The 14922-nt window shown below is 43.2% G+C and overlaps 1 protein-coding gene across 1 annotated transcript in view; it reads left to right on the top strand.

The window, feature by feature from the left end:
• LOC146866833 (uncharacterized) overlaps positions 1-14922 on the top strand; it is a 409043-nt gene that overhangs the window by 243565 nt on the left and 150556 nt on the right. Inside the window, exon 6 of the mRNA XM_085617773.1 lies at positions 11381-11451. Coding sequence (XP_085473899.1) covers positions 11381-11451 — 71 coding nt within the window. The remainder of the gene's footprint in view (positions 1-11380; positions 11452-14922) is intronic.

The following is a 14922-nucleotide window of genomic DNA, read 5'->3' as shown; positions in this document are numbered from 1 at the left end:
TGTTATGTTCGTGCCCACTCTCTTCGTCTTGTAGATACTGCCTAGACCACTTCCTGACTGATTTCCTAAGCACAAGCAATGTTCGCCGTTAAACCTCATACAGCTGAGCAGAAAGGTGAGAAATACGACGCTGCCCCTTTAAGAGCTGGGCGGGGAAGATCGTGTCAGCAGCAGGCAGAGAGGGAGGGACGAACAGCGAAGACAACGCGCCTGTCGTCACAAGTTTCCTCACCTCAGACTGTCCGGATCGTTCAGCAGGAGACAGACGCTCGCGTATGGCTGTGGCAGTGAATGTACACCGGCATCACGTGTGGAATGCGAGGAGCGTCTAGTTCTTCAGGTAACATAGACCTGGGTCCACTGTGGGTTCTGTGGGAGTCGAACTCGTCGCCAATTTGTAATGATGTGACGGAGACTGAAGCGTGAAACAACACGTCTTTATTCGTCAACTCCCACGGGCACGAATGAATGACAGTTGACATAATCACCATACAACTGTAGTTCCCAACTGTCAAAATCACTACGTCATCGCTGGAAGCGCGAGACGCGGAATGTCCGCCTCGCGCTGCCAGAGCGCGAGGCAGGTAAACCACTACACAGTGCCTCTGATTAAACGTGCGCAATACCATTCCAAAAAACCTCATGTCACAAGTACAGAGAGCCAAGAAAATATGCAGATAATTTATATTTTTCAGACAATAGTTATCTTCAGTATCTAGGGAATATGCATGAAATCATAAAGGCACTGCTGGTATTTGAAATGATGATCTCCTGTTTACTAGACAGTCGCTTTAACCAACTCGGCCACAGCGCCTCATCATTTTTATATAGCGCGCGCACGACTGTAAGGTTCACTCGCCGCTTAGATTGGTTCCCCCTCCCTGGTTAAAATAAAAGCATTCCGCTCTAACGCCGTATGATAAACGCTCCCAAAGTCAATTATCTCTGTTAGCGCTTCAGACCCCCTAAGCGCAATTCGCCGCTCCCTCGCTGCACAACGCCAAGCGGCAGTATCCCCCGTGCCGCGACCGGTCAACACTTTATTCCCCCCACCGCCTGTAACCGCTTACCGCACTTCCAAAAAGGGGGGGGGGGGGGCAGCCAGCAGTCCTGTTCTTGTAGCTCCGCTGGCTCTGGGACCCAGTGGCACGCCAACCACGCCGTAAACGGTCGACTGGAACCAGCAGTGCTCCTCCAAATCCTCCGCCGGACCTGCAACAACAGGAGAGATGCCTGGACCTTCCTCCACCGCATTCTTCCATGTAAACCTGCAAAGACAAAAAAGAAAAGCGATTACGGGCCCGCCGCCGGCCCGGTGTATGTTCCTGTGGGGAACAAGAGACTTTTCTGCTCCCCACAGCCCCTTTTAAGGAGGGCGCCACCATGCTGACCGTATCAGACTGGTCAGCCTGTGCGCAGGCTAAACGTCTTTTGAGCCGGAAGCACAAAGTGTTTCCGGCTCACCCGAGGTCGCCTCACCTATTGGATAATGTGGGGGGTGAGGAGGGAGCGCTGCGTCATTTGCTGATGCTGCCTCCCCCCCCCTTGCCGGGGACAGTCTGACCGCCATAATGGCGGCACGGTCCAATCTGTACCTAGCCTTCTCCACCTGCAGTGTTCCTTCCAGCTCTCTCTGGCCTGTGCCGCTAACTCCTCCCACTGCCCACCCAGTGCGTTTCTTCTACTCAAATACTGGTTTGGGGTCTAATGTGTTGGCAGTGACCAATCGTGTGATCGTGAGAATACATGTAGATTGTATGTTTTCATATTACAAACACAGTATCGAATCTATCCATAGGTGGCAGGTGGCCTCCTACCAATTGTCTAGACTGTGTATCTCGTTGACGCTCACTTTGTATTTTTTATATTCATTTTAAAAGGGGAAGGTGACCAACTTATCTTCTGAGTGTCTTGTCAGACATGCAGATAAAAGTTAAAGGGCTATACCCGCCAATTGCACATTAACCTCTGACCTCTCCTCCCAATACCCCTGTGGATATTATGCAGGTGCTAGCGTTCTATTCATTTGAAAAACTAATCTAGAACTAAAGGAAAACATGTCACCAGCTCATATTTTCTGGTTCTACCCACATTGACCGCAATCGAAGTTATAATTGTCCTTTAGCAGATGGCCAAAAGATCAAACTGACAAAGTCGTTTTTATTTTTCATGTAACTTCTATAAGGAAGGTGTTTCTTTTAGGCCATCACTTGCAAGGAATAGGGTTGTGGGGCAGTTGGGACCCATATACGTATTTTCCGCGTCTTTCAGAATGCAGGGGAATATGTCGCCTGCTCACCATTCCACAGGCCCAGTCTCATCAATGTGAACAAAACAACGGCAGAACTTTTAGCAAAGAAAGCAGATCCATGTATGTTCTGATTTGATCTGATTGTGGCTAGCCTTGATACTCTGTCAGTAAGGTGTAGGGTTCCTCTCTAATTGGCTGGCGAGGAAACTGGAGAACGTGACTTTAGAGAAATGTCATACATAAACAGAACCTCCTTTTTCTGAAAGAGTAATCACCAGCCAGTCTGTTCGCCAAACAACAACGGACTGTTTATAATGAGAAATTATAGAGTAAATGATTTGCAAACTTTGCTTACTGTTCTATGCTTGATTCTAAACAAACATGAGCGTGTGACCTAAATGATATAGTACGTAGCCATAGGAGAATTGGAAGAGGTCCAGTTATGTGTATATTTAGGCCAGGACTCCTGTTTACCAATACATTTTTTTTGTAAACACATTTTCTATTAGCATTTTTAATAAGACATGCATAACAATATTAAACAGCTTACCCCCACTACCACCACCTTCTCTCAAGTCCAGACCCCATTACAGTGTGTATTCAACCAATATTTATTTAGCAAATTACATATTTACCCATTTTGTTCCCCAGAATCATCATTCTAATCTAAATCTTTAAGGGAATCTATTAAATAATACCATGCACCAACTATTTCAATTGATCCTCTTCCTTTCCTCATATCGCTATACAATACTGCACTCTCATAACCCGCCCGCTCATAACCCACCCAATGTACCAACTCCACTGTCTATTTTGCTACCCTAGGGGGCCTGAGCGCCTTCCACTCCATAGTTGTTTCACATGGATATGATTTGATATGATGTTCCTACACCCATATTATTCCAGTCTCTGCCATCTTTTCCCTATAACAATACCCTCAGGCATGGACTCTGATTTGACATCCTTCTGCTGCAGTATGTACACACATGATTTTGGACTCTTCGGGTGTGTGACCAGGAAATTCAAGGGGTGAGCATGTGGGCTGAAGCACTGACACTATCTTATCTGATAATCTGTCGATAAAGTGCCTAGTCCTGTGGGCAGTGTTGTCCTCGAGAATATGAGAAGATGTGCACGTAAATAGGTTAAGATTATCAATAAATCAAATAACATAGCCAGATAAATAAGCCTTCTTGGTTCAGGTATAAATTAGAAACCATAAATGTGTGTTACAAATTTAAGATTATTACAGAAGGCAAAACGACATTAGTCATTCATAGAGAATTAGGATAAAGCTGAATCAAATACAGCATGAGATATAAGAGTATGGTGACAAAGTATTAGGAGCGCAGCCCGGGCTCACTTCCAAAATTAGCCCTTTTTAATAGCATAACATACATTAAAAATCATAGTCAGTATGAGATGAGCAGAATGATACATAGGCGCAGCAACTCATATTATGGATTAAAATGCAGCAATACCACCCCCTAAATGAATAGTAATTAGTCCCTGTTTCCCTAATGTCATTGGATGTGACAGTACAAATCTAGTTACACATATAACAGTGTCAGAGTTATGAAATGAGTGAGCATTGAGCAGGAAGAACCTTGAACAGTTAGAGGAAGGCTTCCTCCGGAGCTCAACAAGAACAGTATCCGATTCAAGAGAGATGGCAGAATCACACAACGCATGGCGTCTTATTATATTTCTGTGCACAGTTTGCTCAGTGTGGAGGGGGAAACATAATCACAGTTTACATTTCTAAATGGAGTCAGGGCCATATTTGGCCAATTTAATGAAAACACAGTTTTGTAGTGTGCAGCAAGTTGGTTACATGCATGTCACTAAGTAGTCATTGTTTATTGATTAGAAATGTCCTCTGACACAAGTGACAGTTCTTCTTCGGCCAGCCTCTTTTCACGATTTCTTGTTTTCATAAAATTGTCTCTGATGCTCAAGCTTTCGGACATCTGAGGTTGGGTAACAATGTTCCTCTAGCTTTGAGAACTGCATAAACCTATGAGTGCTTAAAAAACTCAAACGCTTTTAGTTCTCATCTGATGCTTAATTTTGAGTTGTCATGTCGGTTTTTATCCTTCTCAGCACCACAACACTATGTAGAAGTTATGCTCTAGAAAAGAATTAATAAAGTGCAGATAAAGCCTTGGAAGGTATCCTCCCTTGTGGCTTTCCAGCACCAAAACGTATAAGCCTCTTTAATCCACTACCAGACACTCCCTGTCCCTTTATCTCAATCTAGCAGGTACCTGCTTTCTCTCTTTGAGACCGTTTTCTGTTTTTTATCTTCCGACATGGTTCCGAATTTTGTGTTTTTCCCTCTCTTGCTCGCGGTAAATATCTGATGCAGAAAAATTTGGTCCGAAATGCTGGCCAAAGCATTCTGGTGATTACGTTTGAACCATGACTCCAGCCTTCTAGTTTTTTCGTCATTTATATATCATTCTCCTGCATCAACGAGTGTATGTCCTTGAAGCATTCGTGAAGGCTCTGGGCGATGCTAATGACTTACTCTATGTAATGTTTGCATTTAGGCATTCAAGAAAAAAAGTAGGATGAATCGCAAATAGTAGTTATAGGGCTAGATGTACGACGCTTGCATTTAGCGAGTCGGAAATTACGTCAAACTGCGATTGGCAATTTGCGACTCGCCTAATGAAATGTACAACAGTGTCTCAGACACTGTTGTACATTCCCAATGGGGTCGCAGTTTGTATGCAATTTGTGATCCCATTGGGAATGGCCAGCACTCACATGGATGGTGACCTGCTGGGGTCCGCAGACCACCATGTCTGGGACAGCTTTTTGAATAAAGCAGTTTTTTTAAATACAGCCCATTTTCCTTAAAGGAAAACGGGATGCATTTAAAAAAGAAAATATTTTCGTTCGCACCCATTCACAAAGGGGAATGGGTCCCCTGGGAACCCCTTCCCGTTTGCGTGTGGCTTACCACCCTTTTAAAAAGGGTGGTAAACTGCGAGTGTTTTGCAACCACAGATGCGGTTGCAAAACAATCATATATAGGTGTGAGACTCGGTATTGGGAAAGGACACCCTTGGCACGCCCCTTCCTAATAGCGAGTCGCAAATCATATTTTGCAAAACGCAAATAGGTTAGCGATTTGTAAAATATGGTTTGTACATGGGACTGACCTATTTTGCGGTCGCAAACGGGCCAAATTCCCGTTTGCGACCACAAAAATTGGTTGTACATCTTCCCCATAGTACAATGTGGGTATGCTTACCAAACAAAACGTGTTGGGCTTGCTGTGGTAAAAGTGAGGTGACCCAGTGTTTGACCTTCTCTGGAAACTACAAGGTTCTACTGGTTAATATTTCGTTTATGAACACTCCACACTTTAGTAATAAAGAAGTAATAGTTTATGCCAAATGTTTTAATCTTTCGAAAGCAATTGATCATAATTATCTATTGTCTTTGAAACTAATTGTATCTATAAGTGTATCTGTTTTAGTGATATTTTTGAAACTGTCCCCGTGCAAACCTTTTCTCACACAAAAAAAAATAAATCTGGTTGGATTGGTGACCCAAATAACTAAATCACAGATTCTTTAAGTTTAAAGTGATTCAGGTTATTTTTACCACTGACGTTAGGCCGATTGTCCTGTAGTTACTCACTTCATCTTTTTGTAGTGAAGGGCTTCACCCGAATAAAAAAAATTCTAGCTGACGGGACAAGAATTTTCAATTCTATTAAGGACACGGAGGCGAGGATTATGCTTCTCTTAACTTTACAGACATTCACAGCAGCCAATAAACTTTAAATTTGCATAATCCCGAAAGAACAACCCCTTCCATTGTATGCACCAATCACTTATGAGTCCCATACATAATAGTCCATGCATGACCTTCCTCGTCCTCTTACTTTGCGAAAAACCTTTAACTTCAGCCTGAAACTCGACTGTTGAACTGGAACGGTGCCGACCACGCCTTCAACTGTGATTCGAACCTTAACCATAGATTCTTCACGAGACTTCAATTGAATTCCATCCTGATCGTTCAGGTTTGCTTGCCTTGATATCCTGCAAAGAGAATAGTAGTCGTAATGCGCCATTCATGATCTATAAATCTTTCATACTAATCATGTTATTCAATAGTCATAACCTTTATACTTTCAATATCAAAACGGGTGGGAAGAAAAACCAAATCATCATAAATTGACAGTACATGAAGCTTCATCAATCTTGCAATGACCCATCTATCCATAGTACCTCATCATCATATTATTTGGGTGGGATATTCCTTGCTTCCGTGTCCTTAATAGAATTGAAAATTCTTGTTGCGTCAGCTCGAATTTTTTTTATTCTATGTCAGTCCACGGAGGCTCAGATTATGCTAGTTTAAAGTTGTTCCACCACCGTCAAGGCCACATCCACAATAGGTTTATGATAAAATGTCTTAAACGTTGAATCAGAGGACCAGTCCGCTGCAGTCATAATATCTTGTAAGCGAGAGCCAGTATAAAAGGCCTTGGAAGCCATTGCTCCTTTAACAGAATGTGCTCCGAAAATTGCAGTATCAACATCTGCCAGCTTTAATAACCAAGTAACCCACCTGGCTAAAGTCGATGCAGTGACTGGGCGGAAAGGTCTCTGTAATGAAATCAACAATTGCCCTGCAACATCACTTCTGAACTCTCTAGTACAATCCTCATAACATTTTAAACATTGTACCACACATAACTTGCTATGATGAGGAAAGGAAGGGTATGAAATACATCTGGAATGTGTCTTTGGCCTCCTTGAAATCGTGAAAGAGACTCCCAAAGGAGTAAATACTCTACCTGCTATATCCAAAGCTTGCACATCCGAGACCCGTCTGCAGGATGCCAAACATAATAACACCGTAAGTTTTGCCGACAATTGCTTAAGCGATAATCCCTCATTAGCTGGCCAAGTCTTAAGGAAACGTAACACTACATTATCGTCCCACAAAGAGGAATACTTGGGTTTCGGAGGGTTAACCAAACGGATGCCCCGCACCACTTTACAGACCAGGGGATGTTCCCCCACCGGCTTACCATCCACGTGTGGATGTTCTGCTGAAATTGCTGAACGAAAATTGTTAATTGTTCGATACGCCATGCCTGAATTCGACAGTTCTGAAAGATTAATTATCAGATGAATACCGGATCCCAAGGGATCTCCTTGCCGTTCAGAACACCAACTATCCCATCTACGCCAAGCTGATTCATATCGTTTGTGCGTAGCGGGTGCCCCAGATAGCGATAGGAAAAACAGAGCCTCTTGTGAAACTCCAGGCACTTGTCATCGTCGTCTGAAAGTCTCCACGCCATGAGTGACAGTTGGCCTTGCATTACCAACGGATGAGGTAAACCCAGAGGGCCCTCCAGAATCTTTGGAAACGACCGTAGCTGCACTGGAAGCGCACATGATAAGGTTAGAGCCACCGGAAACCACGCTTGGGCTTTCAAACATGGTGAGATTAGTATCACCTCTGCCTTCTGTCGACGGACCTGTGCCAATACCCTCGGAATTATGGCGAAAGGTGGGACGGCATATAGAATGCCCGTCGTCTATGACTGATGGAATGCGTCCGAGCTGATCTCCAGAGGATCTGGTCGCCAGCTGTAAAACTGAGGTAGTTGTGCGCCGAGTCTGGACGCAAAAAGATCCATTGAACATGGACCTCACTTGTTGTTTAGTTGCCTGAATATTCTGGGATGCAGTCTCCACTCGCTGGCATCCCGCAGAAACCGAGAGTTCCAATCCGCTACCACATTGGAAGAGCCCGGGATGTATTCCGCCGTTACAGCTATATGATGGTCCAGGCAATAATGCCAAAAGTCTTTGGCTATCTCTACCAGAAGGCGAGACCTCTTGCCCCCCAGACAATTGATGTATCGTACTGCTGACACATTGTCCATGCGCAGTAGACTACAGCAACTCGCCCGTTGCGGTGAGAGTGTCTGAATCGCAAACGAGCCTGCAAGAAGCTCCAGAAGGTTGATATGGAGTTTCGGTTCCTCCTGGGACCACCGTCCCCCAGTGTCCACCGAGCTGCATCTGGCTCCCCAGCCCCATCTGCTGGCACTTGATTCTATGACTATTTCCGGACTGGCTGCGAAAATGGCCTTGCCATTCCATGCATCCATGCGTAAATGCAGAATCTTCAAACGTTGAAGCGCCCTGTAATGTAAGGGCCCTGGGAATATAGCCTGAATTGATGCGGCCAGAAGCCCCACCAATTGGGCCAGCGTCCTCAAGGATATAGTCGGAGAGGCAAGCGCTCTCCTCAACTTCTTCTCGATAGCCACTCTCTTTCTCAATGGTAATAATAGTTGAGCCGTGATCGGGTCTACCTGAAACCCCAGGAATTCCATTGACTGCCTTGGAATCAGAATGGACTTCTGTGCGTTGATGACGAATCCCAACTCTTGTAAGAGTTGGACCGTCCAGTTCAGATGAAGAAGAACCGTGTCCATATTCTGAGCCATAACCAGAATATCGTCCAAGTAAATTATAAGTTTCACCCCTCGTTCCCACAGATACTGAACCACGGGTTTTAGTAACTTGGTGAAACACAAAGGGGCGGATGAGAGACCAAATGGCATGGCTGAAAACTGGAACCACTGGTCTCTCCACTTGCAGAAATCTTCGGTGAGGAGGAAAAATGGGCACTGCCAGGTACGCGTCCTTCAAATCCAGGCGCATTATCCAATTCTTTTCCAACAGGATGTCTCCTAATAAATGTATGCCTTCCATTTTGAAATTCCAATGCACTACCCAGGAATTGAATTCCCTCAGATTGAGCACTAGTCTGAAACCTTTGTCTTTTTTGGGCACTAGAAAAATTGTACTTACAAAACCCAGCAGATGAGGAACTGTTTGCACGATTGCCCCTTTTTCTAACAGTGAGTGAACCTCGTCGTCTATGAAAGACATCTCTGCATAGGAAAAATGTAGGGGTGGAGGAAAATGAACCTGATGGGGTGAGGCATAGAATTCTATCTGAAAATCTCTTACCGTCTGAAGGATCCACGTGTCTTGTGTGATAAAGTCCCACATATGGTGGAACAAAGCAATCCGACCTCCCACCTTGGTGTCCCCGTTTTGCATTAAGCTTACCTGAATAAGAGGTGTCTCCGGAGGAGTTGTTCTGTCCTCTGTAACCTCTGTGTTGTCTCCCTCTGTCACCGCGATTGCGAGTAGGATAGAATTTTGAACGTTGGGCACCACCTCTGCCACGCTGCTCGAAGCCTTGTGAGGTCTGATTAAATCCTCAGCCGGTCGCTTGACTCCTGGAGCGTCCGGCCCTGTTAAAACGGCCAGAGTGGAATACTTTTTTGATGTTCGCCTGAGCCTTATCCAGAACAAAACCAAAGGGGATGATGGACGGAGTGTTGAACATTGCAAGCACTCACCCCCAGTCAACTGATCTGGGTTTAATCCATCATCATTCTTTAGCTCACTCCACCACCCCAGTTATGACAGGGCCATATGCAAATCAGTCTGACCCTGTGCCTCATGGGATCAGTCCATGCCGAACTGCCAAGCCATGTCTTCCCTGGACCGGAAACAAGCATCCTGGGACCGGTTTCTGGCTAATCAGCCATCATCAGCCAGGCTAGCTTGAATCCAGTGGCAAAGTGAGCAAGGGACCCACGTCTGGGCATACCCTGCCAACTTAGGGCGACCAAAGCAAAACCAAAGGGGGTGATGGACGGAGTGTTGAACATTGCAAGCACTCCCAGTCAACTGATCTGGGTTTAATCCATCATCATTCTTTAGCTCACTCCACCACCCCAGTTCAGACACGGCCATATGCAAGGCAAGTCTGCTTGAAGCTGATGCGGGAAGAGCCGATCGGTAATTTCACTCGCATCGGCTTTTCCCCAAGACAGAGAAACGAAAAGGTACTTATCTTGCTGCTGCAGCAGCAAAGAAAGAGGAAGAGGAAGGTCATGCATGGACTATTATGTATGGGACTCATAAGTGATTGGTGCATTCAATGGAGGGGGTTGTCCTTCCAGGATTATGCAAATTTAAAGTTTATTGGCTGCTGTGAATGTCAGTGAAGTTAAGAGAAGCATAATCTGAGCCTCCGTGGACTAACATAGAATTTTCTCTAGAGCTTGACCCTCTCTTGCAGATAACTGAACATGTTACATGTGCTGCCTCCTCTCTCGGGGGATTTAATAGCATTGTCCATTATAGACCTTGCAGGTGCCATATTTTTAAGAATGGGTGCCGTGTAAATAGCAGAGAGTCATAGGAGCCCATGAGACAAGCATTGGCAACACCAATAGACCTGAGTGGCCTACCAGCATTTTGGATTTGTTAATGCTTGTTTTGTTTTGTCATGGTTTCCACACAGCGTTAACTATTTGAAGAATCTGTTATCAATCTACAAAATACGTTGACTAAAAGCAAACACACATTGCTATAGTAGTGGCACTTAGGGAAACTACTTTGTGAGTGGATGTTCTCCATGTGAACCCGCAGCATGCTGTCACTCATAATGAAGTTCTCCAATGACCCATTGCCCCATGCTGTATGTTATAGTGGGCAGAAGAAAAAGATAAATGACAATAACAGACCAATCGGTGAAGAGGGCTATCTGAAAGCCCCCATACATTTGTATATTGTAAAGCCAGATCTAAAAGAAAAGAAAAAATGGAAAAAAAGAGTGGAATAGTGAACAGAAGGTGTGCTGAGATTCAGCTCGGGTTTTCCTACAAGGGTGCATTGAGAGCGTGATTTGAAAGGTGAACTCAGCATAGTTGTTGGCTTTTCTCCTGCTGTCAATTCCTGTACACAGACATCACGCTTTGACCTTTACCTCCAGTTTCCGGAGGTACCATTGGATGTGGTTTTTGGGGCTAATACTGTCACAGAGAACTGATTTGCCCTGCATTAATCGCTTGGTGGATCAGTGCTTGGTAGATCAATCCCTCTCATCTTGTAGAATGCAGCCAGTGTTTGCTGGGGGTTACAAACAGCTCCCAGACTAATGTCATTGACCATAAGTTTTCTTTCAGAGAGCACAGACCTTATTTCTTGAGAGCATCTTCTGAGAGGTCCTGCCTGCTAAGACACACCTTAAGTGACTTGCCTTTGCTGTGTATTTTAGGATTGTATTCGACGCCTGTTTGCAAAATACTGCCCAAGGGATCTTCAAAGGGTGCAGTGTGGTAAGAAGTGGTAAGCAATCTGTTTTTTTTTCTCCTAAAGCTGATTTTTCTACATAGTGGGCACCATCAACGACTTAAGATTGTAACTTGTCAATTTTCCCAGTCCATATGTTGTATGATAGACTGAATTGCCGTTTGTATCACAGAAACTGTTATCTCTTCCATAACTGTGAATGTTCATCTAGAGAGATTATTGGTACGCTCACAGCTCTGTATTTCAAGGTTTGCCAAAGGTTTCCGTAAGCCTCATGCCCTTTGGTACTGATGATGAAGTTATTTTTGTATAGGTCAATACAGATGAAACTGCCCCCTCATCATTAGTCCTCCATTTGGTGGGGATCAGATTTCAAGGGATTTTTAAAGGATATTTTGATTGGGCAGTCCAGTGACCCTTGCTGGGAAAGGCATGCTAATGATGCATTTATTTGCAGGTTGGTGGATGTAGTTTCTGAGTGCTGAGTGGTAGATTTTTGGTGAAACAGTGTCTCGTCAAGGATGGGTGAGTGTGTGTGAGCGTTTGTGATGTCATGAGCTGCGTGAGCGAGAAGTTGGAATTTGGATATCCCAATCACACTTCTCTTGCCATGTTGGAGTTGTGGTTATGGGTTGGTCTCCAGTGTCTCACTAAGAGTCCTGCATATTTACATGCTTTCAATATTAACTTGCAAAGTCCACAAGTTTATCTCCACAGAATTCTTCTTCTGTTCTTTATTTTCTTGAGGTGCCAAGATATTGCCAGGAGTACACTCCGCTTGGAATATTGCTGTTTTGCTTGGACCACGTATGAAACTTGACTGGAAGTGTTATGAATATTCACAGAACTGCTGTACATATTACTCTGAGGATTGACTTTTTATATGAGATTATAATGTGGACTGTTTCACACGATACTGGATTTGTTTTGGGTTTCTGCCCCATCTTACATAAATTACTATACGATATATATCATTTGCCTACTAAGATTGCCCTGAAGAAGCCGTGGATAATTCCACGTAGACTAAACACGTGTTGGCTAGGAGTCGAATTCCTGTTGAATACTTGTGAATGAAAATAAAGAACAGAAGAAGAATTCTGTGTAGATACATTTGCGTGGACTTTGCTGATTATTATGGACTCCCTTTGCTCAGGATATTAACATTTTATTTCACTATATGTGTGGGCCCTCTGCCTACTCAGCTGGTAACGCGGGTGGCCGCTATCTATATCCTTCAGCATTCCTACGTGATTACTTGTACTCTACACAACGCAGCACAACTTATACCCTTCCACCCTTTTAGTTCTATTGTTTCAATATTAACTGTTGTCAGTCTTAGGGCCTTAGAGTACGCCATAAATCAAGCTTTTCTAGCTTAATTCTACCTTGTTTGTAGTATCCATTTTGTTTTTATCTAAATGAAGTTGCCAGTTCCCATTAATCTTTGTAATCGGAACAATGTAGTGTACTTTGTCTGCCACTTCTGAGGATTTCCATACCATAGAATGTGTATTAGTTAAGCGTTTAACATTCTGAAGCGTTTATCTCTGACATGTTGAAAACCGAGGTGATACTCTTCGGAAACGACACCTCTTTTTGGAATGATTCTTGGTGGCTGGCCGATTCAGATCCATGTCCATCTCCAGTTCGAAAAATGAAAAATCTTGGCGCGTGCTTAACGACTAACTTTGTTTCTCAGTGGATATCAATCTTAGTACATCTTCATGTTTTTATCTTATGAAGATACTAAAAAAGATGTTTCCATTCATTCCATTAGATTTCTATAAAATGGTAATAGTTGCCTTGGTTCTGTAGAAGATAGACTATTGTAATGCTCTCTATTTGGGAACACAGAAGCGTTTGCAGTCAAAGCTTCAGTTCTTGCAAAATGCGGCAGCCCGCTTACTCTTAAAAATGTCAAAATTCAGTTCTATATCAAAGCGCATTAGGGACCTACACTGGTTGCCTGTCCAGGATAGGGTAAAGTGTAAGGCCTTATGCATTGTACATAAGGATCTGCATGGATCTGGACCTTCTGTTTTCCTGAATTCCCTTAGGTGGCATGTCCCTCGACGTGATTTAAGATCATCTACCGCCGGGTTGGTGGCTATGTGCAAGGTAAAGAAGGCAAATTTGAGTGGCAGAAGTTTCTTCCATCTGTCTTGTAAGCTGTGGAATTCCATGACTTTCTCATTGAGGTCTCAAACAAATAGGCTGTGTTTCAGAAAATCCTTGAAGACCTGACTCTTTGTCTCTAGTGTCAAGTAAGTCTCCTCCTTTACTCGGTCAGTGATAGCGTTGTTAGCACTAATACGCCTTGGCATTCACGCGCTTTCTAAAAATGTTACTTACTTACTTACTATTGAATGACCTTGAACCTATAGTGAGACAGAGCATTTTAAGGCGATAAGTACTCTGTTTAAGTATGAACCTAAGGCCTATTCTCATGAAGTACGTTTGAAAAGAGCTCCTTTCTTTCTCTTTGAATGCACTGTGTATCTGAATTCCCGCTTTCAAACTCAAGGGAATATAAATAGTTATACCTCCATCCTCCCCTCCACCTAATGGAGGCACAAGACAGTTTCCAATAGGATTCATTCTTTGAAGATACACCTGGATCCCGAAGTTATCCCTCATACCCAGTTGGTGAATGGCCCATTGCAGCACAAGCACTAAAGAGTTTGGATTGGCATAGTGGCACTGTCAGATCAGAGCAGATTGCAAACTCCTAGTGCCATGTGTAAATTGTATTTGCAATCTAATCCCACGTCAGTTGCCCCACTGCAATAAATCTTTCAGATCTTTCAACAACCTAGTCACACTTAGTTTTTCAGTTCAGTTCAAAGCTTTATTCGGTTTGTTAAACACAACCATATAAGCGGAACAACAAACATGCCTTCACAAAATTATAAAATAAAATCAGTGAAAAACATATAATGTATAATACAACCTTCTACAGTACTTATACATATGTTCCAGCAATATCAATACTAAAAATTATTCTAAAATTCTAAATGATATATTATGTGCAATTTTTGCAAAAGTGTCGCGTAACATTAATAAAGTGCATATACCGGCTTCGTTTTGGAAAATATGTGCAAATTGAGCAATAAAGAATTGTATGTTACACAGAAAGAATAATTGATTTCCTCACAGCAATACAGTTCAATATATAAGATGCAACATAAAAACAAATTTCTGCATCTCCTAAAGATGATAAAAACTTCATTGCCATTTTAGTGGAGCGCACATTATATTTAAAAAAAATGGGTTTCAAGTAAAATTTCCTATAAAAGTGATAAAATTTACAAAACATTAAAAAATGGCAACAACTTTGTCTAGAGGTATTATCACATGGGCATATGGAGTTGGATCTAGTTTTCATGTGCGGAAATGACACTAGATGGTGAAAAATTCCCAACCTAAGGCGTGTCAGAACGAAACGATGGGAATTGCGTGTCACTATAGTTAAATATGCCTGGAAACCTTTATTTAGGTTTAAGTCAT

Source organism: Triturus cristatus, chromosome 1_2, assembly GCF_964204655.1.
Source record: "Triturus cristatus chromosome 1_2, aTriCri1.1, whole genome shotgun sequence".
NCBI classification, from domain to species: Eukaryota; Metazoa; Chordata; class Amphibia; order Caudata; family Salamandridae; genus Triturus; species Triturus cristatus.
The sequence above is the reverse complement of the archived record's forward strand: the minus strand, read 5'-3'. Positions and strand labels throughout refer to the sequence as shown.